Below are 24,625 nucleotides of genomic sequence, written 5' to 3' on the forward strand. Positions count from 1 at the left end.
TTGTCTTTATTTCATATCACACACTCTTCTAGTCCTTCACCCTAACATCACTGAAATTTGCGCAGGACTCCCAAAGAAGTGAACCTAATAAAATGACAATCTGAAACTGCTCTGCGCACCTTGGTGCTAACATCTTGTTCTAGGACAGTTGGGCGAAGAAAAACAGCTACCGGTCTAAGTACATTTTCCCTTGCCTCCTATTATAAGATGCAACTAAAACAAATCAGAAATCGCCTCTCGTGACTAAAGGCGTGGAATTCCTAATCTTCCTGTAGGTGTAAGCCGAAGAAAGTACAGTACTGTGTTGTATCTGAAGTCATCTTCATAGGTTAAGTGCATTAAAAGACAGTAGGCCTCACTTGATACGTATATGGCTACATAAATTCGCCACCTTTGGTATACATAAGGCTTATGGCAGCTTCGTAAAACTGGATGTAAAAAGGAGGACAGAGAAGACGGGAAAGCGACAACTTTGGGGTTAGATCAGCCACCTCAAATCACTGTTTGGAATACAGGAGGGCATCGTACCGCGAACTAAGAACAAATGAGTTTCCAAAATGTATGCGGGGCTGGTGTGTCTGCGAATATGCTTCAACATAGAACGTTAATGTTGCTACATCAGCGTTTGGCAACAAATAATGATCAGAGGTGTGCCTGCGACTTTTCGTTTTAGGAAGGCCTGAAAAGACTGGACAGAGGCAGGACGGGCATTTCCGACTGACCCTTCCCCACGCCCCGCTGCTTCTCGGCCTGGCCAGGCCCGGAACCGGCGCGGGCAGAAGAGGGCTCCCGAGCGCCACTGCCACGTACGACAGGCCGGAGGCCTAGCGCTACGCCGCCGCGTCGTTTTCGCTGCCGCGGGTGCCCGGGCAGGCCGGCCGACGGCGGGGGAGAAAGGCGAGAGGGTGCAGGGGGAGGCCCGGCGGGCAGCACCTGCAGAGAAAGGCACTCGCCAACACCGAGGCGGAGGCCGCCACTGGTCCCCCCGCAGTTCGGGGACCGCTGCGGACAGCTCCCTCCCGGAGCGCGCCGCACTTGTCCCCACCGCCCCCATCGCCCCCACCGCCCCCACCGCCCCAGTGGCTTCCCGCCCGCTTGCCGGCGCCGCGGCGTGGAGGGAGCCGCCCGCACCAGCCCCCGCTCCAAAGACGCACCAGAAAAGGCCGCCATCTTCGCCCCGTCCCGCGCGGCTCCGCTCGCTCTCCCTCCCTCCGCACTGACACGCTTCGCCTTGGCAGCGCGCGCTTCCGGCCCTCGGCCTGCAGCTTTCCCAGTCCGGGTAGGACCTCAGGCCGGGGAGAATGGTTCCGGCCGAAAGGAAGGCCCGGCCTGGACCCCGCAGCGCGTTGACCAGGTTCAGCCGGACCTCGCCTTGCGTAGGTAGCCAGGACCCGTCGTCATTAGCCACGCTAATAGTTATCTGCTGTTTAGAGCATGCCATGTGTCATCAGGACCACTTTTCCACATGTGAGGAAGCAGACGTTATGTGATGAAGGTCACACAATGGTCCTGGATGATCAGGGGGTAAGACGTTGCCCTCTCCGCTGCCTCACTCAGCACCCCGACTTCTGAAAAAGCAGGGCCTTGTGGTGTGTGAACGATGGGAAGGATGCGCTGCGCTCATTGCCCGCAAAACCTATACCAGTGAGGGTCTGCACCCAGTAGGCATTCACGTAATACTTTTGATTTAGGTTTCCCAACGTCCATTTTGTTGTTTGATGTAGTACTGATGATATCAAGTTTATTTGACTTCCATACAGTTTTGACTCCTTTCTCTTTGCAGAGAGATGGGAAAAGTAGATCAATGTTTAATCCTCCCTCTACGCACAGGAAGTATCAGTATCTTTCGATGAGGACACAGAGATTCAGGGAAGTTAAGTAACTCACGTAAAGCCACCTGCAGCTACGAAACGGCAGCGGGGGATCCGAGCCACATCTGCTTAACTCCAGGGTGCATGCTGGACCATCTTTAGCTGGTCACAGAACGACCTGGAGAAAAGGAAACCCCTCAGGCAAGATGTATGGGTGGAGTTAGACGTCCAGCTTCAGGATCCCTACTTCCTTGAGTAATCTGTGTAACCTTAGCAAGTCTGGGCTTCAGTTTACTCATCTGTAAACTATCCATGAATAATTGTCCCTGTCTTACAGGATTGTTGGGAGAATTAAGTAGGTAAAGCATAGCACATGTAACAATATATAAGTGTTAGCTTTATTACTGTTACATGTAACGGGACTCTCTTGAAGCTCCAACAGCCAGGGACAATACATTCAGGCCTGCAGCTTCACACCTCCAGGGGGCACCATTTCCCTTATATTCTATGCTGTCATACGTTTTATATACATTTCTACAAATGATACCCCTGAGAGTTATGCAGTGTGGCAATTCTGAATAGATGCCACATTCCAAAGACAGACAGAAGTTCCCATATCATGCAGCATTTGCAAAAGGGAAATCTGAAATCTGCTTTTTGGTCCTTTAGCCATTCCCTACCTAATATGTATGAGACGATTGAAGGTATAAGAAAAAAGGTCTCTCTGAAGACAACCGTTGACACCCTATGGCATTTTTCCTCTCTCAAGAGTGAAAGTATTTTTCCGGGCACTACTCAGAGACCTTTTCATCTCTGGGGTTTGGGAAGCATAAAGCATGCTGTGAGAAGATGTGGCAGCAAAGGACAAAGCGGAAGACCAGGCTGCTGAGGGAGCGGGCCACATTTCTAACACCTGAGGCAGAAACACATAAGATTTTTCTCCCAAGGGCCAACCGGACCTCTGGGAATAGACTTGAAGCTATCTTTAAAGGCAATGTGCTCAAGAGAGCTGCCTGGAGAAGCTAAAAGACACAGCAGAGGGACTCCCAAAGAACCCTGTTGTACTAATCTTCTAACCAGAGGAGAGAGATCACCTGCCTTATGTGAGTTAGACCTGGAAGATACCAGCAAAAGAATCTCCAAAACACCTTTAGAAAGTACCCCCTCCGAGAAAAAAATCAGAAAGCACCAGAACCAGATCACTATGACACCAGCCGGATGGAGGTAGGTACCTTCACCACCACACATGACTTTATCTCTCACCAGACACCAGAAACAACAGCTAATGGGAGAGGGGAGAGCAGAGACTGACCACACTCCACCCTATGGCCAACCGGGGAGGAAGGAAGCTATAATTTGGGTTAAAGTTGTGAATTTTGATCATGACACTGGACTTGATAGTTAAAATTTTTTAATGTTTATTTCTTTTGGGGGGGGAGGGGGGAGGGGCAGAGAGAGAGGGAGACACCGAATGCGAAGCAGGCTCCAGGCTCTGAGCTGTCAGCACAGAGCCCGACACAGGGCTCAGACTCACAAACCGTGAGATCATGACCTGAGCAGAAGTCAGAATGCTTGACCAACTGAGCCACCCAGGTGCCCCTGGCCTTGATAGTTTAATTACAGAAATGAGGCTACAATTGTGATGAAAGTAACCAGACAACTTTTCATTATTTGAGAGTAACCAGAAAAGCTTTAGAAGATGCCAGAGGCATCTACCTAGGTCAGGAAAAGAGCCCATGGAGAGAGTTTCAAGGTGATGAATGATGTTTTCTCCTTATGCCTTATCAAGTTTATCTCATTTAATATACAATTTTAATAAATACCGTGCGTGTGTGTGTGTGTGTGTGTGTGTGTTTGCGTGTGGTAATACCCTCAATAATGTGAGTTAGGATAAAATGTGATTGGCTACCCACCTTGGCAGGTAAGGACAAGGCCAGGCAAAGAAGTGGCAGGCAATTCCTTCACTAAACCAAGAAATAGAGGATGGGTGCTCCCAGTCCAGCATCCTGCTGGTCTACCCTTCCCAGAACAATCTGATAAAATGGAGGCCTACTATTAGGAAACAGTGCTAGAATCCCGGCCTACTTCCAGAAATCCAGCTACCAGGAGATAATTAGGCGGGAGGACAGCCACCACTAGGTGGCCCCAAACTGCAGCTAAGCCTAGTAAAGTTTGCACTGGATTTAAAACTACCAGCTGGGACTGCCCCCCACCCCCTGGGGATTTATTTCTATAACCTTACATAGAACCCCACATTCTATGTACTTGGGTATTATGTAACATGACCGTGCTAATCATGTTATGGTGGAATGTTACTACATTACCCATGCACCCAGAAAGATTGTGCTGTGTGTTTTCAAGTAAGCTATTCTTCTCCACGGGAAAACACGTGGTTGATTTTGCAAGTAAGACAGACATGAGAAATAATGTCTTTCTCATGGACAGCATAAAGAGCAGGGGCCCAGGGAAGGACTCTGTAGACTGGCCACCCAAAAGCCATACGCTGTCCTCTTCCTCCTTCCCTTTCTGTGTTATACAGACTGGGAAAAACAAAACAAAACAAAACAATCACTTTGCAGACTCCTTTGTAGAGAGAGAGATCCGTGAGCCCCAGTTCCACCTGGAAAGGTGTAAGTGGAAACCCCACTTAAGGACTCTTTAAAACAGAATATCCAGACTGGCATGTGACCTTCTTCCTCCTGGCACATGGACACGGGACTTGTACAGGCGGCAATGCGTCATGAAGTTGGAAGCTTCGTGCTATGGCTATTGAAATATGAAACGGGAGAAGATTGGATCCTTGGTGACAATGTAATACAAGTTGCCAGCCCAGATCCGTCTACCTCTAGACCTCTTGTGGTTTGAGAATGCCTTATGTGGTTAAGCCACTGATAATTCTCTCTGGTTTGCAGCCCAACACATTCCTAACTGGTGCAGAAAAGAACGGAGATGAAGCATTCATCGGGATGGATTTCGTGTAATGAATCCTTCAGAAATTTTTTTCAAGTGATCTAGAATACAGCGATAAGCAACCAACAGTGACTCTAAGAAGGAGGAGACATTTTGGCCTGGATCGTGAAGGCACCATCGAAAACAATGTTTGAATGTATGGTCATTTCCTTACAACCAAAAATAAGAATGAAATGTGTCGTACATGGTGGAGGAAGCCACCCTGAAACCAGGCTAGGAAATAGAAGTCAGATCAGATAGTTTACTTTGTCCTTTCATTGGCACCCATCCCCCTCCCAGACTCCATTCTGGCTCTTGATAAAGATAAACAAGCTGCCTAGTTCCTAAGGATCCAGCCTCCAAGAAGAAGGAAGCAATAAGGGAGAGAAGTTGTTTTAATGTAAAAGAAGTTGATCAGATAAGGCGATAAATTCACTATATAAACCCAAGTCCTTCCTCATATGATACAAACCCACCCATCATTCCACACAAGAAACCACAAGCTTCTTCCTCTTCAAATGGTACCCAGGGAGTTTGCCTTCACATCCCCACGGAGAGGGGAGGACTCCAGAGTACTTGGCTCGGATCCTGAATCCCACTCTCAGTAAACCTGATGTGACCAACCTTCACCAGGAAGCTCCCTTTCCTCTGATACAGCTCATAGTTGTTAAGGCTCCCGCACCCACTCTTCTTAGGATGCCACACACCAAACCCTCCATGCCCAGCCTCCTGCTTACTTCTGGCTTATTACCTGGGGTCATTTCACCCTCTAGTGTAATAAATTATGTAGGATTCCTTGCATACACCAGATTGCCTCTTACCGTTGTGTATTTTCTTACGTTGTTTCCTCTCCTTAGAAGAGCCTTTCCTTTTAAGTTTCAGTTATCTGTTGCTGTGTAACATCCACTCCAAAACTCATACAACAACCAGTTTATTTGCTCATGATTCTGTGAGTCAGGAGTTGGGGCAAGGCTTAGCTGGCTGGTCCTTCTGCTCCAGTGGCACGACCTGGGGTCATTCACTCGCATGCCATCAGCTAGAGTCTGGCTGGGCTGGAAGATCTGAGAAGACTTCACAGCCATGTGTGAGGCCACAGTGCTCCTATACATGGACTCACTCTCTCCACAGGCCACCTTGGATCTTCTCACAGCAAAGTTAGTCCCAGGGAAGAAAGACTTCTCAGGTGCCAGTGGGGTTCCCAGAGGATGTGTTCTAAAAATAGAAAGCAGATGTTGCATATTTCGTAAATCGGCCTGGGAAATAGTAAATGTCACTTTTGTCAAATTCTATTGGTCAACACAAATCACATGACCAACCTAGACTCATAGAAAGGGGAAATAAGCCCCTTCTTTTGATGCAGTAATTGGCAAAGAGTTTGAGGACATCGGTGGCATAACCACACCTATCTTCCTGGCACACTCCTGGTTATTACGGAGACTTAGCTAAGCTACCACCTAGCAGCAAATCCTGTTTAACGCCAATCCCTAGCTAGCAAATACTGCTAGTTTGCCCTGAGGTTTATTTCTTTTTTTTTCTTAAATTTCTGACTCTTAGGTGGACATCTGGCTGCCCAGAATAAGGACTTCCCAGCCTCCCTGGGACTGGCCTGTGTTCTGGCCAATGGCATATACGCAAAAGCGTCCTTAAGGGAGGTCGTAGATCCTTCTTCCTCCTCCTCGTTCCTGTTGGCTGGCCTGGAGTTTGAGCAGCCAAACTGAACCACGAAAAGAGAGCCATATACGGAGTATGGCAGGACAAAAGGAGAGAAGTGGCTTGGGTTCCTTGTGAGGAGCACCATACTAGCCAAAACTGTGACTCTAGATTTCTTACATGGGGGAGAAATAAACATCTATCTTGTTTGTTTTGGGTTCTTTGTCCCACACAGCCAAATCTAATCCCAATTTATATATCCCCGTTAGGTATCTCTTGCTGCAAACCAAATTGCCCCACAATCTAGTGACTTAAACCAGTAAACATTTATTGTCACTCACAGTTTCTGTGGGACAGGACTTCAGGAGCAGCATGGCTGAGTACTTCCACTGGGAGTCATTCAGGCTGTTGAAGTCGGTCTGCTGGCCGGGACTGCCGTCATCTGGGGCTAGGGAGGGAGGCTCAGCTTATAAAGGTGGCTTGCTGTCATGACTGTGTGGCAGCTAGCAGGAGGCTTCTGTTCTTCTCCACATAGACCTCTTCCTCAGCTGCTTGAAAGTTCTCATGATATGGCTGCTGGTACCCCGCCAACCCCACTCCCTTGTCACCAGAACAAGTGGTCCTAGAGAACAAGGCAGAGTGAGTGATATCTTTCATGGGCTGGCCATCAAAACCACACAGTCACTTCTGCAATAGCTTATTGGTCACAAAGGCCTATTCAGTGTAGAAACACACAGAGGTGTGAATACCAGTTAGATAAGGATCATTTGGGGGCCATCTTCGAGGCCAGCTACCACCCCCCCGCCCCTTGCTTCCCTAACAGACCTCTGATTTGTTCACGTAGCAGGTGGTAATCCCTCAAAATCAGGAAACAGTATGTTTTTACAGCATCCTCTGGGATAAATCATGTTCCTTCTAGACCAGCCATTGTTGTCATTAAATTTGTTGGCTTAGCTTACCTGGTTTTTCTCAATTTTCCTGACTCAGAAAGCAGTTTGGAGAAAGGGAGGTTCACATTTAAACATCCTCTTTTTTTCCTTCTGAATTTCCTGCAGCTTCTAAGCCAAGCAACAATCATTGAATTTTTATGCTTTTGTCAAAATAAGCTGTCAGAAACTGGTCCAGATCTATTAGAATGCAACATCATTCTCGCTGCCCCAGCATTCACCTTATGGTGCAGAGACCAGAGGGGGCCTGGCAAACAGACATAAATCCAGAGATCTATAATTCTCTATCCCCTGAAGAAGTGGCCATAAAGTCCATCACTCCAGATATATGAGGAGAGGGAGACAAAGGACAACCCAGATGAGTTTCAGAGGGACTGTAAAACAGAAAAAGAGATCTCACTAACTGTGCCGGTCTCATTATAAGCAAGCCAGGCAAGGACATGATTTATGGTTGGGTGCTGACTGGCCGGCAGGCATGAATGTTACTCTCTCTCCCATGCCCGCCATCTTGAGTGCTCATCAGCCCCGGTGAGTGATGCCGATGGCTCTTGGGGAGATAGCGCTGTACTTGGAGCCTGAGCAAGAGAACATGGCCTGGAGGTTGTGGGTGTTTAAGAACAGACTATGCACCAGAAAAATGTTCTGAGTCCAGATGCCCAGAATCTGCTAGGACCCCTGAGTTCCATTACCTACGGAAGAGAGCCATCCTTGCATCTGCACACAGGCTTCAGGCTTGCTTTCTTAGCCTCCTTCCTAGTGTCCTCACTTCCGTGTACCTCCTTCCTGTCTCTGAAACCGATCACAGGTTTTCTTGTTAATAAGGTCTGTGATTTTTATTTAAACTTGGCTGAAACAACACAACTTTCTATATTGAAAAAACAAAAAGCAGGGCCAATAAGAAAGATGGCCAAGAATTCTTCAAAATGCCTGGAGAAAATAATTCTGAATATGGAAATTTATACTACCTGGACATAGGTTCCTATGATGTTACAATAATGGGACTGGGAATTCACGGAGGCTGCTTCAAGCATAGCTCTGAATAGTGATGTTCCAGTTACTTTGGCTGCATAACAAATTACTCCAAAATGTGGTGGCATAAAATATCCATTTATGATGCTCATAGATTTTGTGGGTGAGAAGCCTGTGCAGGGCACAGCAGGAATGGCTTACCTCTGTTCTTCAATATCTGTCGACTCAACTGAGAGACTCAAAGAGTAGGTGTTGGGATCACTTGAAGGTTCCTTCACTCACACACCCTAATTGATGCTCTCATGTCACTGACACCCTGGCTGGGGCTGTTGGCCAGCAGTGGCCTCTCCATGTGGACTTCCTCACAGCATAATGGTTCTATTCCAAAGGCAGCATCCCAAGGACCAGGTAATCCTTAATGACCAAGCTCCCGAAGTTGAGCGGTATCCCTTCCTCCCCATTCTGTTAATTGGGGCATTTACAAAGGTCTGTCCACGTTCAAGGGGATTCTAGATAGTAGCATTTGAAGTATGAGTGGCAACATTTCATTACAAGAAAAGCACGTGGGACAGGGTATAAATTTGTGTGACCATGTATTAGTCAGAGTTCTCCAGAGAACAAACCAATAGAATGTGTATATATGAAGAAAGAGATTTAAGAAATTGACTCATGCAATTACAGAGGCTGGCAAATTCAAAATCTACAAGGATGGGTTATCAGCCTGGAGAACCAGGAATTGCTGATAATGTAGTTCGGGTCTGAAGGTTGTCTGCTGGCAAAATTTCCTCTTGCTTGAGGGAGGTCAGCATCGTGTTCTGTCAAGGCCTTCCACTGTTTGGATGAGGCCCAACCTTACCCAGACCAGTTGACGCATAACGTTAAGCATCGCAAATCCACCTTGTCAACTTGGCACCCATATATATCTTCTTAAACTATGCTTAATCTCCTAAGACAATGACAAGGTCATGCTCCCGCCTAACATGGCACAACCGTCCTGTGTATAACTATTGATAACTCACTGACCCTTTCCCCAGGTGAGGATGCAAAGTCCTTACATGACGTTTACTCTTCTTGATATCATGTAATTTGAATATCGTGATGTAAAGTTAGCAATTCTTAAATACTATGACATGAAGTAAGTACATCTTATGTTACATGACAAAGGGATAAGAGAGGAAAGGACATAAAGATATTAGCTTAGTGTGTGCATATATATAGCATACACACACTCATAACAAAATAAGGGAGAAATACTCATGGCAGTTGTAGTCCACAGTTCTGAAACTGGTCATGTGGTCATAGCTATTATTTGCAACTACGTTCTTCGACTACCCACTCCCTGTTTCCCTGCCTTGTGCCTCATGCCATCATTGCCACAACATCCTACTGGTTACATGGACGAGCTACAAAGGGCTAGAAAAAAGGAGGCTGGGATTTTAGGAGGACAGTTTTGGAGATGAGCTCCTACACCGGAAAATAACTACTATTTCTCCATTCTTTAGATGTCAAGTACAAATCATAAAATGGATACAAAGAAGCCTAAAGCATTTGGACCTAGACTGGATCAGGGAGGACTGCGTATATCAAATGAAGAAGATTGGTTTAATACGGTAAATTAGTGTTTCCCAGCCCTCCCTGTGCATCAGAATCGCCTGTGGGACTGGCTAAAATGCAGACACGGGGCCCTCCTCCCTCAGAGTTTCTGATTTCGGTAGGTCTGAGGTTAGCAGACCTATCATTTGCATTTCTCACAAGTTCCCAAATGATGCCGATGTTGCTGGTCTGGGAACTACCATTTGAGAACCACTGTTGTGGATGAAGCAGATTTTAAGCAAGCAAGAGAGTGATCTGATCAGATTTTTATTTTCTATAACTCTTTCTGGTGGTTTTGTGAAGAATGCATTCGTGGAGGTAAACCACTAATAGGTTATCACAGTAGCACATGTAAGTTGTAACTGAAACTTGAACCAGGACAACGAAAGAATGTCAGACAGGAAGGGACGGGTAGGGGCAATATCATTAACCTGGCAGAGTTGGATTTGACTGGGGGCAGGTAGAGGGCGGTAGGTAGAGGAAGAGGAATAAATGAGAGAGGAAGGAAGGCATTGGCACCGCTCTGTTTCTAGTGGGGATCGCTGGGTGAATGGTGTTAGCAACAGCTGAGAAAGAAGATTACAGGAGGGGCAGCAAGGTGATGAATAAGTCCATTCCTTGGGATGCTGCCAGTCACTTCACTTTGGAGCTTCTCTGCTGGGCCTCTCTCTCCAGTAGCCTAGCAGGGACTTCTTGGCAGCTCCAGAGTCTAAGAGGAAGGAAACAAGCTGCTAGGCCCTGAAGTCTGGGCTCTGATGTAAGAACAGTCATGCATAGACCCAGTGCAGATTCAAGAAGAGGGGACATATACGCTTCATGCATTTATCCAAGGGACCGTATCCCCCCATGGAAGGACTGGAAGACTTGAGGTGCTTTGAGGTTCTGATTGAAAATGGGCATAATTCCATACCTGATCCCTTTTCACCCCTCCCTCCACCCCCAGTTTTATATGAGATATCTTACCTAATAAGTGCTAAGGCCAACAGAATATGTACTATGCCCTATCTGCTCGTTTAGAAGAAAGTTTTCACCTGTACATTTCTACTTAATCAATTAGACCACTGATCTCCAAACTTAAGTAGATCAGAATTACTCCGGGGAGCTCTTTCAACTGCAGATTCCTGGGTCCAGCCATCAAGGATTTTGATTGCTCACATTTGAAATGTAGTCCAGGAATGTGCATTTAAAAACAATTTGAGTCTCTATTCTATTCCATTGGTCTGTGTGTCTGTTTTGTGCCAAAACCATGCTGTCTTGATTACAGCTTTATAGTAGAGGCTAAAGTCTGGGATTGTGATGCCTCCTGCTTCGGTCTTCTTCTTCAATATTACTTTGGCTATTCGGGGTCTTTTGTGGTTCCATACAAATTTTAGGATTGCTTGTTCCAGTTTCAAGAAGAATGCTGGTGCAATTTTGATTGGGATTGCATTGAATGTGTAGATTGCTTTGGGTAGTATTGATATTTTAACAATAATGGAATAGAATAGAGACTCCAGAATTGGACCCACAAAAGTATGGCCAACTAATCTTTGACAAAGCAGGAAAGAGTATCCAATGGAAAAAAGATAGTCTCTTCAGCAAATGGTGCTGGAAGAACTGGACAGCAACATTCAGAAGAATGAAACTGGACCACTTTCTTACACCATTCACAAAAATAAACTCAAAATGGATGAAGGACCTGAATGTGAGACAGGAAACCATCAAAACCCTGGAAGAGAAAGCAGGAAAAAACCTCTCTGAACTCAGCCTCAACAATTTCTTACTTGACACATCCCCAAAGGCAAGGGAATTAAAAACAAAAATGAACTATTGGGATCTCATCAAGATAAAAATCTTCTGCACAGCAAAGGAAACAATCAACAAAACTAAAAGGTAACCGACAGAATGGGAGAAGATATTTGCAAATGATATATCAGACAAAGGGCCAGTATCCAAAATCTATAAAGAGCTCACCAAACTCCACACCCGAAAAACAAGTAATCCAGTGAAGAAATGGGCAGAAAACATGAATACACACTTCTCTAAAGAAGACATCCAGATGGCCAACAGGTACATGAAAAGATGCTCAACGTCACTCCTCATCAGGGAAATACAAATCAAAACCACACTCAGATATCACCTCACGCCAGTCAGAGTGGCCAAAATGAACAAATCAGGAGACTATAGATGATGGTGAGGATGTGGAGAAACGGGAACCCTCTTGCACTGTTGGTGGGAATGCAAACTGGTGCAGCCGCTCTGGAAAACAGTGTGGAGATTCCTCAAAAAATTAAAAATAGATTTACCCTATGACCCAGCAATAGCACTGCTAGGAGTTTACCCAAGGGATACAGGAGTACTGATGCATAGGGGCACTTGTACCCCAACGTTTATAGCAGCACTTTCAACAATAGCCAAATTATGGAAAGAGACTAAATGTCCATCAACTGATGAATGGATATAGAAATTGTGTTTTATATACACAATGGAATTCTATGTGGCAATGAGAAAGAATGAAATTTGGCCTTTGGTAGCAACGTGGATAGAACTGGAGAGTGTTATGCTAAGTGAAATAAGTCCTACAGAGAAAGACAGATACCATATGTTTTCACTCTTATGTGGATCCTGAGAAACTTAACAAAAGACCATGGGCGAGGGGAAGGGGAAAAAAGAAGTTAGAGAAGGAGGGAGATGAACCATAAGAGACTCTTACAAACTGAGAATAAACTGAGGGTTAATGGGGGGGTGAGAGGGAGGGGAAAGTGGGTGGTGGGCATTGAGGAGGGCACCTGTTGGGATGAGCACTGGGTGTTGTATGGAAGCCAATTTGACAATAAATTTCATATAATAATAATAATAATAAATAAAAACATTTTTTTAAATTTTTTTTCAACGTTTATTTATTTTTGGGACAGAGAGAGACAGAGCATGAATGGGGGAGGGGCAGAAAGAGAGGGAGACACAGAATCGGAAACAGGCTCCAGGCTCTGAGCCATCAGCCCAGAGCCCGATGCAGGGCTCGAACTCACGGACCACGAGATCGTGACCTGGCTGAAGTCGGACGCTTAACCGACTGTGCCACCCAGGCGCCCCAAATAAAAACATTTTGATGGGGGCGACTGGGTGGCTCAGTCCATTGAACATCCAGCTCTTGGTTTGGGCTCAGGTCATGATCCCAGGGTCATGGGATTGAGCCCTTTGTCAGGCTCCGTGCTGAGCATGAAGCCAGCTTAATATTCTCTCTCTCTTCCTCTCTCTGTTTCCGCCCCCCTGCTCCTCTTCCCTACCTGCATGCACCCATGCATGCTCTCTCTCACAAAATAAGTCTTTAAAAAAATTAAAAATAAAAACGTTTTGATGTGTGAAGGCATCCCTGGACCGCATATGTAGAAAGATTATTTTAGAATTCATTTTTCTGTTGTTATTTTTAGAGCTTACCTGCTCGGTCATGTTGATTTCATGGCATTATTCTTAGATGTCTACTTTATTATTTTAATTACTTCATTTTATGTTTTATTTTACTAAATTTCTTCTCACATCTTAAACTGTCAAAGATAAAAAAAAAATAAAAACAGGCACTGAAGTGGTAAGGACAGGTTTTAATCAGTAATAGACTGTTGCCTTAGAGAAGAGGGTCCTGCATGAACCAGACCAAACTTCGACTTATGCAGAAGTGGTTGGGCATTTTAAAGGGCAAATGAGAGGATAGGGAATGGCAGAGGTGGAAGCTTGAGCAAAGTCAGGGCAGTGCAAAGGTTGGTCAGTGGAGATGCACATCAGGTCATCTGTCAGTTAGCTGGCCAGTTATCAGAAGTTAGGATTCTATCTTGCACAGAGACTGGGAGACAGAGGCCCTGTCCTTGCTGAGGATTATATTTCAAAGAGAAGCTTTCAGGTCCTTGAGAAAGAGTTGCAGGAGCTACATATATGTGTCAAAGGGACGATGGGAGGGAGGATTCCCAATTGTAAGCTCATTTTAGAGAATGAGAGAATGGTCTGGACCTACCCAGGCATTGGCCGGCTGTCTCAAACGGGCACGTTGGGGTGGGGGAGAGGTGGGTTAGAACCATCTTAGGGATGTGTCTGGAGCTGTTAGCAACTTTTAGTGTTTAAGTCTTTTAATGGCAGGGGAAGGTGGTTGACAAGATCATTTGTGCTGGGAATCTACTGATTTTAATAGACTGAGGTTGAGGCTCAGTCAAGAAGACTCAGAGAGCCCATCTAGAGTTTGGTCAAGGAGAAAATTTTTGTGGGAACAATGCCTTACGTTAGGTCTTCCTACTTTAGGACACCAGGCCACAGATAGATTAAATGAAATGTGCAAAGCAATAGTAAAACTATTCCATAACAGAGCTGTGATTCAAAAGGAGGTTTTCCAGACTCTAGAGTTTATGCCAGAGGGAGGGAAGGAATTGGAAGATTGTACAAGATCCACTGGGTCGAAGAAATGACATTCTATAAATGTGCATTCACTACAAAACTATTGAGTTTTATCTCTACAAAACTATTGAGTTTTATCTCTTGGATTCAATGTTAATTCTAGAGCAATTTCTATCATATCAGTACATTTGATTTTAACATACTATTTTCTTACTTGGTGACCTAAATTTGGTAAAGATTTGTGTCTCCTCTAAAATGCCTTTAATTTTTCTCTTCATTAATTCCTTTAGGACTTAATTAGGTTGGAAAGCTTCTTTTTAAAATCATTAATCTCATGTCTGTATCAGAATATAACAATTTAAACTTAAAAAAAACTTTAGAGTTTAACATCTGGTATACATTTTTCTTTAAAGAGAAACCTAAAATGATAAGGACTTCCAGGAAACAGTTGACTGTGAAATTCCACTGAAGAGCTAACATCATTAAAATTGAGAGACATTTAATAATTCTACCTCAAATGGTTCTTAATCCTCGGTGTTTAATTTAGCTTTGTAGAGAGTGTCTGATCCTGGTGTAATAGCTTCTACATTTTCAGTTCATACTTTGCCCTACCAAACACATTATTAATTTCTCGTCAGCTTCATTGAATCCTTGTTCTGTTGGTTAATATCTCCATTGTAGGTTTTCATTAGTGGAAACTCAAGGATAAACTGGACTTGACCGTAATTTCAATACAACCATAGGGGAAAAAATTATAGCTCACAAAAGGGCTATTTATCCAGAGAATTTTTCCTTGAGAAAATTAGTATTTTGTTGGAGAAAATAAGTTGCAGTCTCTCTTTTAAGCAAAAAAGGGTTAATCCGTAACAGTGACAAACACAATCATGAATAATTCAGGCAGTCAAGAAAAATGTATTCAGGGCCAACCCTCAAGCTGGGTTTATGGAGATTAAAAAGCCATTGTTCCTGTCCACAAAAATTATAGTATTTTGGTTTTGTAGTTGCCTTTTGAATTCTTGAATTATTGGTGTTATTTGAGACTCCCTAGGTGTCCCCAGACTGAGGACATGAATGGTAATCATCATCGTAACATGAAACACCATAATTTCACTGGTCTTGCCCCCAGTTGGTGACGTAGGACCCCCAGCCATTTTGTAAACTCCCCTACCAGATACTTCTGGGGAGCCCCAGAGGTGTCTTATGCATGTTGACAAACAACACCATTTCTTTTAGATGCTGCCAGTTGGCTCCCTTTGGAGCCACTGTTGATCCCCTCCATGTGGTTTGCACATCTGAGCCACGTGGCTGTTTGTGGCAAAGCTGGGGAGAATGCTTTCCCCCATGTGTGTCCCTCTGTAACATTCAGAGAGTTTCATTTCAGATAACTTGTCAGACAAGACACCCCAAAAGACACTTACAAACACCAAGAGTGCTAGCTGAAATATAAAAGCAAAAACAGAACTTTTAAAATAAATGGGTGATGGGGTGCCTGGATGGCTCAGTCGGCTGAGCATCAGACTTTGGTTCAGGTCATGATCTCGCAGTTTGTGAGTTCGAGCCCCATGTCAGGCTCTGTGCTGACAGCTCAGGGCCTGGAGCCTGCTTCGGATTCTGTGTCTCCCTCTCTCTCTGACCCTCCCCCATTCATGCTCTGTCTCTCTCTGTCTCAAAAATAAATAAATGTTAAAAAAAATTTTTTAATAAAAAATAAATAAACAAAATAAATGGGTGAGTTTGTCAGAAAGCAGAAGAAACCCTGAATCTTGGCAACAGGCAGGAGAATTTGTGGAAGAAGCAGTGAGGTCATCAGCTGCTTTAGGGATGAGTTTTGACTTCAGGGCAGATGATAGAAGTGTGGTGGGATAGAGAAGCTGGGGTCAAAGCGTCAGGCCCGTGAGGGGAGGGGATATGGAGTATCCATCCATCTACATGACCTGTGATTAGCAACACTATTACAATAAAATCTCCTAAACCAGAGGCATAAAGCAAACAAACTTGTCCACTCAGCCTGGAATCTGAGTGGATATAAAAGTTTCCTTTAAGAATTTGTGGTCACAGTTGGCCTGAACTTACAGTATTTGTAACATGTGAAATAATTCAGAATCTTAATTTAAAGTGGACCCAAGTCCCACAGGCGCCTTGCAAAAGTGAAGGCAAGTCTTCCCAGGGGAAGGCACCATCCAACCCAGGTCTCAGAAAATGCTCACAGAATGGATTCCAAAGCATATGGGCAAACAGTAACACACACACACACACACACACACACACACACACGCATGCACGCACACACACACAATGCATAAAGAACCAAGTCACCATGAGCAAGAGTCAGCAGGAAATTTTAAAAAGGTCCTTAAAGACTTTAGGTATTAGAAATCAGGTAGAGAATACAAATTATTTTTGACGTATTTCTAAAGGTAGGATTTGGAACATAAGAAGTAACAAACTAACAAAATGGCCAGCATACTTGATTTTTAAAAGACAATGAGTTCCAGAAATAAGATATCAGTAGTAATTGAGATTAAAAACCTGGTTGGGGCGTGCCTGGGTGGCTCAGTCAGTTAAGCATCCAACTTCAGCTCAGGTCACGATCTCCCAGTTCATGAGTTCGAGCCCCATGTCAGGCTCTGTGCTGACAGCTCAGAGCCTGGAGATGGCTTGGGATTCTGTGTCTCCCTCTCTCTGCCCCTCCCCCACTCATGCTCTGTCGCTCTCCCTCTCTCTCTCTCTCTCAAAAATAAGTAAAAAAATTTAAAAACCTGGTGGGATGGTTACACATAGATTAACCTGGAAAGTGAACTACAGTGGACTGGATGAGAGATAGAAATTATACTGAATTCAGAACAGAAACACAAAAAAGAGATACAAGGTGGGAGAGGGAAGTTGTGACAAACAGAGGCTATAAAAGTCCATCATGCACATAGACCAATGGAATAGAATAGAAACCCCAGAACTAGACCCACAAATGTATGGCCAACTCATCTTTGACAAAGCAGGAAAGAACATCCAATGGAAAAAAGACAGCCTCTTTAACAAATGGTGCTGGAAGAACTGGACAGCAACATGCAGAAGGTTGAAACTAGACCACTTTCTCACACCATTCACAAAAATAAACTTAAAATGGATAAAGGACCTGAATGTGAGACAGGAAACCATCAAAATCTTAGAGGAGAAAGCAGGAAAAGACCTCTCTGACCTCAGTCGTAGCAATCTCTTACTCGACACATCCCCAAAGGCAAGGGAAATAAAAGCAAAAATGAACTACTGGGACCTTATGAAGATAAAAAGCTTCTGCACAGCAAAGGAAACAACCAACAAAACTAAAAGGCAACCAACAGAATGGGAAAAGATATTTGCAAATGACATATTGGACAAAGGGCTAGTATCCAAAATCTATAAAGAGCTCACCAAACTCCACACCCGAAAAACAAATAATCCAGTGAAGAAATGGGCAGAAAACATGAATAGACACTTCTCTAAAGAAGACATCCGGATGGCCCACAGGCACATGAAAAGATGTTCAGCGTTGCTCCTCATCAGGGAAATACAAATCAAAACCACACTCAGATATCATCTCACGCCAGTCAGAGTGGCCAAAATGAACAAATCAGGAGACTATAGATGCTGGAGAGGATGTGGAGAAACGGGAACCCTCTTGCACTGTTGGTGGGAATGCAAACTGGTGCAGCCACTCTGGAAAACAGTGTGGAGGTTCCTCAAAAAATTCAAAATAGATCTACCCTATGACCCAGCAATAGCACTGCTAGGAATTTACCCAAGGGATACAGGAGTGCTGATGCAAAGGGGCACTTGTACCCCAATGTTTATAGCAGCACTCTCAACAATAGCCAAATTATGGAAAGAGCCTACATGTCCATCAACTGATGAATGGATAAAGAAATTGTGGTTTATGTACACAATGGATGAAATCTGGCCCTTTGTAGCAACGTGGATGGAACTGGAGAGTGTGATGCTAAGTGAAATAAGCCATACAGAGAAAGACAGATACCATATGTTTTCACTCTTATGTGGATCCTGAGAAACTTAACAGAAACCCATGGGGGAGAGGAAGGAAAAAAAAAAGAGGTTAGAGTGGGAGAGAGCCAAAGCATAAGAGACTGTTAAAAACTGAGAATAAACTGAGGGTTGATGGGGGTGGGAGGGAGGGGAGGGTGGGTGATGGGTATTGAGGAGGGCACCTGTTGGGATGAGCACTGGGTGTTGTATGGAAACCAACTTGACAATAAATTTCATATATTGAAAAAAAAAATAAAAGTCCGTCATGGCTCTCATGACAATGGTGAACAGGCAATATTTGAAGATGTGATGACCGAGAAATTTCCTATATGTGATTAAAACAAATGAATGGATCAGGGAAGAAATGATATCCCAAACTTCTGAAATTACTCTTCATGAGACAAAGTGAGATGGGAACTCAGTATGTAGTGTGTGCGTGGCATACATGTGGATGGATGTGTGTGTGTGTGAGTGGCATTAGCTAAATGATTATTGTACCACTTTATTCAAGTGGGAGGATTTTCTCTTTATTCTGGTCTATGTTTTCTTACTATTCTGTTCTTCCCTGCCTCAAATTGATAGTTTTTAAAATTTCCTTTATTCCATTTTCTAGTTTGCAAGATATGGGTCTTATTTCTTTCTTTTTTTAAATTTTTTTAAAAGTTCATTGACTTATTTTGAGAGAGACAGAGACAGTGCAAGTGGGGGAGGGGCAGAGAGAGGAAATCCCAAGCAGAGTCTGCCCTGCCAGTGCAGAGCCCGAGGTGGGGCTCCAACCCACAAACTCGTGAGACCATGACCTGAGTCAAAGCCAAGAGCCTGATGCTTACCTGACTGAACCACCCAGGTGCCCAACTTTTTAAGAAAATATATAATATTTTAATATATTATTAAATTAATATATTATTAATATTTTAGTATAATAAATCTAAAGTTATTTAGTATTAAATCCTGCTCCCAAATTGGAAAGAACTTTACCACACTATTTATCGGACTTCCTTTTCCCATTTCCCTTGGTCGAGCTATCTAAAATTGCAGACTTGTTTCTCAACTTTTATTACAAAAGTTTTCATACATAGAAAGTTGAAAGAATTTTACAGTGAGCATTCATATTCCTACCACTGAGATTCTATCATTAATATTTCCACAATTGTGTTATTACATCTTTCCATTTATTTAGCCTCAATCCATCCATCACTTTATCTTATTTTTTGATGCTTCTGAGTATATTACAGATCATCTACCTTTGTTTTTAAAGTTTCTTTATTTTGAGAGAGAAAGTGTGGGTGGGGGAGGGGCAGAGAGAGATGGAAAGAGAATCCCAAGCAGGCTCCACGCTGTCAACAAGGAGCCTGACACAGGGCTCAATCCCACAAATTGTGAGATCATGACCTTAGCTGAAACCAAGAGTTAGATGCTTTAATTGACTGAACCACCCAGGCTCCCCTACCTTTGTTTTTAAACCAAATAAAAGAAAATAGCTTGTCTTACTAGTAAGTCAATATTGACTTATTTACTAATATAAATTAATTTATCTAAATTAAATACATTTAATGTATCTTTTTTTTTTTTACCAATTTATTTGCTCACCTCTCACACTTGCTGCTTATGTTTGTGTTTGTCACTGTATGTGGGTCTGAAAGGCCTCTTCCCAAGTTGTTGTTCCATATGATTTGTGAGCAAGGAAAATGGGGGTGGGGGGAATGGCCTGTGTGAATTGTGTAGCAAGTTGGAGTAAAGGATCTTTAAATAAAGGGCTGGAGAGTTTTTCTTACCTGATACCATTTATGAACTTTATGATGTCTATTTGGCTGCCAAGAGATGTTATGGCAGACTTAGAATAGTTTTAGAAGAATAAACTGGGTTTCTGCAAGTTTTCTGGAGGAAATAGAATGTCTTGAGTTGCACTCAATATTATTTCATTATTATGACTACAATTCTCTTCATAAAGAGCTAGTTTACCATTCAGTCAAGCACAAATGTATGACACCTATTACAGGTTAGCATTTAAGTGTCTAAATTCAATTCTATGCAATTTCAAATTAAAAATGGAAGCAACTTCATATGATGTATTAATCTCTTTGATTTTTAATATGCAGAAGCATAAAGGGTTAAATGCTGAATTGTTAATGGCTTTTGGAATAATAGGCTTTTTAGCTAATAGAAACTACAAAATGAATCTATCAGTTAATGATCGCTCTACATGGAAAAATTAATAGGAAAAAAATGATTCCTTTACATAAGACATTGTTACATAACTTTTGTCTGGTTCTAAGGTAGAAATGTCTATGGCTATCAGCAAAGTGAAGGGGAATTATATTTTAGTTCATCTGAGGTGTAATGATATGATGTAAGGGTAGGAAGAAAGAAAAAAAAAATTTTTTAAGTAGGCTTCATATCCAGGGTGGCGCCCAATGCAGAGCTTGACCTCATGACCCTGAGATCAAGACCTGAGCTGAGTCAGATGCTTAACCAACTGAGCTACCCAGGCACCTCAGAATGAACAATTGTTTCCTGTTTTTTACCTTCCCCTCAACAAAGGCTTATAAAAACATCAGATTGCTTCTTTTTAAAATGCCTATCTTGGAATTGTCTCAATTTTTATTTCAATCTTACTTCTTAGCAGCTCACAGTTACTATCTGTGTTAGTTATTTGGAAAACATAATGTGCTTTGAGAATAACTTATTCATGATTGAAACCATCTTCAAACCAGGCCTGGACTCTCAGCTAAATTAAGAAGTATGTTGGATGATCATGGTAGCATTTGGCAAACAAAGTCTAATACACAATATATTTACTTTCCCTAGCGACACAACAGGTTGACAATATTCTCATTCCACATGTTAGTACTTGTCATCCAAAACAACGCATTTCCACTTTCAACCATCTAAGGGCTCCATCTATACCCTGGGTGATGTGCTATGGTGCGGGGAAAAGTGCACAGGATCAAGACCTGATGAAGTGTGTTTGAACTTTGGATCTGTTGTGATCTAGGATTGCTCTGAGCTTCAGTTTTTCATGAGGATGAGAGTTTTATAAGCCATGAATACTATCAATGTATTCATGCAGTAATACCATTTATATATTATTAATAACTCAGAAGCAGCATTGCAGATATCTATATAGTAAATATAGATTCTAAATTAGATAAATCTGCAAGTTCAGTTGGTAGAAATGTTGAAAGACGTGATTTTAATGTGTTGAAATTCAACTCAAATTAACTTAAGACGAATGCACTGGCTCACTTAGCTAGGAAGACAGGAGTACACAGATGTCACTTGTTTCAGGCATGTTAATATCAAATGAAGTCTTTATCTCTCTGTTTTTTTTTTCATTCTCATTGGCTTCATTGTCTTTGCATGCAGATAGGGTTTTGTGTGTGGTAAGATGACTGCTAAAACTCCCAATTTGTGTCCTTCAAACTCTGTGGTCCAAAAAATAAAGGTGCTTTTTCCTCCATTTCCATTTTAAATCCTTCCATCCATCCATCCATCCATCCCAGGGAAGAATTCTCCACCCAGTGCTTGAGGTCAGAGGAATGGGGCTCTCTGAGATATGGATTGAAGAGGCAGAGTTTGGGGATTGGCAGCCCCACTAGAATTACATGACTTGAGTGAAGGGAGAGCAATTGAGACAATTATCCAAAAGCTAAAAGCTGGGCAGACGTTCTGGAGAACAGTATGGCGGTTCCTCAAAAAGCTAAAAATAGAACTACCCTCCTATCCAGAAATTGCGTTATTAGGTATTTACCTCAAGGATACAAAAATACAGATTCAAAGGGGTACATGCACCCCAATGTATATAGCAGTATATAGCTGCATTATCAATAATAGCCAAACTATGGAGAGAGACTAAATGTCCATTGACTGACGAATGGATAAAGAGGAGGTGACACACACACACACACACACACACACACACACACACACACACACTGGAATATTATATTACTCGGCGATCAAAAAGAATGAAATCTTGCTATTTGCAACAATGTGGGTGGAGCTAGAATGTATTATATGCTAAATGAAAAGAGTCAATCAGAGAAAGACAAATACCACATGATTTCACTCATATGCGGAATTTAAGAAACAAAACATATGGGAAGGGGGGTAACATATGGGAAGGAATTTAAGAAACAAAACATATGGGAAGGAAGGGAAACTAACAAGAGACTCTTAAAGGTGGAGAACAAAATGAGGTTTGATGGAGGGAGGAGGGAGAGGGATGGGCTAGATGGATGACGGGGATTAAGAAGGGCACTTGTTATGATGAGCACTGGGTGTTGTATGTAAATAATGAACCACTGAATTCTACTGAAACCAATACCATACCATAGGTTAACTAAAATTAAAAAAAAAAGAATGGTCGCTGTCACTACATCAGTCACACTAAGAGAATCAGGAAAAGAGTCTTGCTGTACTTATGAAATGCACACACCCTCTTCACTCTATCACAACTCTCTTGCTCTAAATTAGTGTGCCCATCCTCTTAGTTTGCCCAGGGCAGTCCTGTTTCATGCCTATTTTCCTAATAGAATTATTAAAATCATATCTTTTCATTCTCAAAGTGTCTCAGTTTGGACAACTAACCAGACAGTTACTGAAAATCAATTAGCAATTCGGCTTGAGCCCTCCATCTGTCTTAAATCATCCTGATCCTTAGACTCAGCTGAACTTTGATTTGAACTTTGATCACTTCTCTGCCTTTCCTGTCCACCCAAGTGTCTGATGCTCTACCCTTGGAGCTCTTCTCAGGACATACAGGACATATTCTTTCCATTTTCTTTCCTTTTAGTGGTCACCTCACCTTCTCTTTCCTGGGCTTTTCCAGATATTAAATAGTGATGAAGAGGGCTTCATAACCTGCCTATCTATCTGCTCAGAGCATCTCTGGGAGTGGAATTTCCCCTCTGGAAATTGCTCCGAGTTAAATGTACAGTCAAATAATGTAGTTTCAGCCCATGCTCTTTGTTTCTTCAGAATAGAGGCTTGCATGGATCACTTAGGCATGGCCTTATGTTTCCTGTTCTGTTGTATAAGCTCGGGCAAGTGGGGTCGGGGTGACGATGGATAATGCAATTAATAGAGTGCGATGATGCCAAAAGAAGCACATTTTCTTGGTGATATGTTTGCACTTGTTCTCTTCACACACCAGCTGAGAAGGAAGCACCTGTGTCAGCTTGGCCAGGAGCCCCCTGGCTGCTTGTGTGCTTGATCAGGTGGAGGTCATGAAGGGCATGGATGAAACAGAAAGCAATCTCATTCTCTGTCCAAAATACTCGGATTAGATAGGGAGGAGTGGATAGCCCTGGTGTGCAGACTTGGGAGAGGGCAGGACCGAGGCCGCGCAAGTTCAGGGACCACCCTCACTGTGTGTTCTGAATAAATGGAGCTCCTACCCCTTTGTATTCTATTGCATACAACATCTGCATGCACATGTCTGGTGTCTGCTGCTCTGAAGAAAAGTACTTAGGGGGAAACAACATATAAAAAAAGGTTTGGGGGGAAGTTTTTCATTTATTCAACAAGTAATATGTGTTTTGTCTTGCGCTCTGTGCCAGGTGCTGTTAATATCTTCTGGGGGATGTGGCAGGGATGTATATAGTGTGTGTGAGATGATAGAAAATACATGTATTGATCTCTGCCCCTGGTTCCTAGCACAGAGCTCCTAACACCCTTATAATTTCTTAAATGATAATACTAGGAGTATCTCTTGTTCTAATATTTGTGTTTGACTCCTAAAACTAATCCAGGGCTCCTAAAACTTTGTAAATTCCTAAGTGATAAGAGCACGAGGAGTGTCTTTTGTTCTAACGAAAGTAAGTCTGAGTCGGCCCCTGGATGACTCCTCAATGGCAGCTGGTCACAAGAAAGACCAAGCTATGATTAGAAACTTGGAATTTTCGGCCCCATCCTCCATTCTTCAGAGAGAGGAGAGGAGCCGGAAATTGAATTGAATTAATAATTGATCATGTCTCATGAGGAAACCTCTATAAAAATCTCAGTAGCCAGGGGATTGGAGAGTTTCCAGGCTGATGAATACAACCACACTGGGGGGGGGCGGTGATGTACCCCAACTCCAGGGGAACAGAAGCTCCTGCACTCAGAACCCTCTGAGATCTCGCCCTATGTGTCTCTTCATCTGGCTGTTCATCTGTATCCTTTATCATATGCTTTAACAATCTGGTAAACCGAGGTGTTTTCCTGAGTTCTGAGAATTGCTCTAGCAAATTAATTGGACCTGAGGTGGGGGAGGTGTCTTTGGAATCTCTGATCTATAGCTGGTTGGTCAGAAGCACAAGTGATAAGGTGCTCCAATGGCATAATTGG

At 43.1% G+C, this 24,625-nt stretch overlaps 1 protein-coding gene and 1 long non-coding RNA gene across 2 annotated transcripts in view; one reads left to right on the plus strand and one right to left on the minus strand.

Annotated features, from left to right (window-relative positions):
• The window catches only part of DDX1 (DEAD-box helicase 1), a 36,905-nt gene extending 35,657 nt beyond the window's left edge, over positions 1-1,248 (minus strand). The window contains exon 1 of the mRNA XM_043604499.1: positions 1,155-1,248. Coding sequence (XP_043460434.1) covers positions 1,155-1,170 — 16 coding nt within the window. The 5' untranslated portion in view covers positions 1,171-1,248. The remainder of the gene's footprint in view (positions 1-1,154) is intronic.
• A 199-nt stretch (positions 1,249-1,447) lies between these two features.
• On the plus strand, positions 1,448-6,619 carry LOC122497453. The gene is made up of 2 exons (XR_006301119.1): positions 1,448-3,035; positions 4,724-6,619. It is a non-coding gene; the product is annotated as an uncharacterized LOC122497453 (long non-coding RNA).
• Positions 6,620-24,625: the final 18,006 nt, after the last annotated feature.

Source organism: Prionailurus bengalensis, chromosome A3 (assembly GCF_016509475.1).
Source record: "Prionailurus bengalensis isolate Pbe53 chromosome A3, Fcat_Pben_1.1_paternal_pri, whole genome shotgun sequence".
NCBI classification, from domain to species: Eukaryota; Metazoa; Chordata; class Mammalia; order Carnivora; family Felidae; genus Prionailurus; species Prionailurus bengalensis.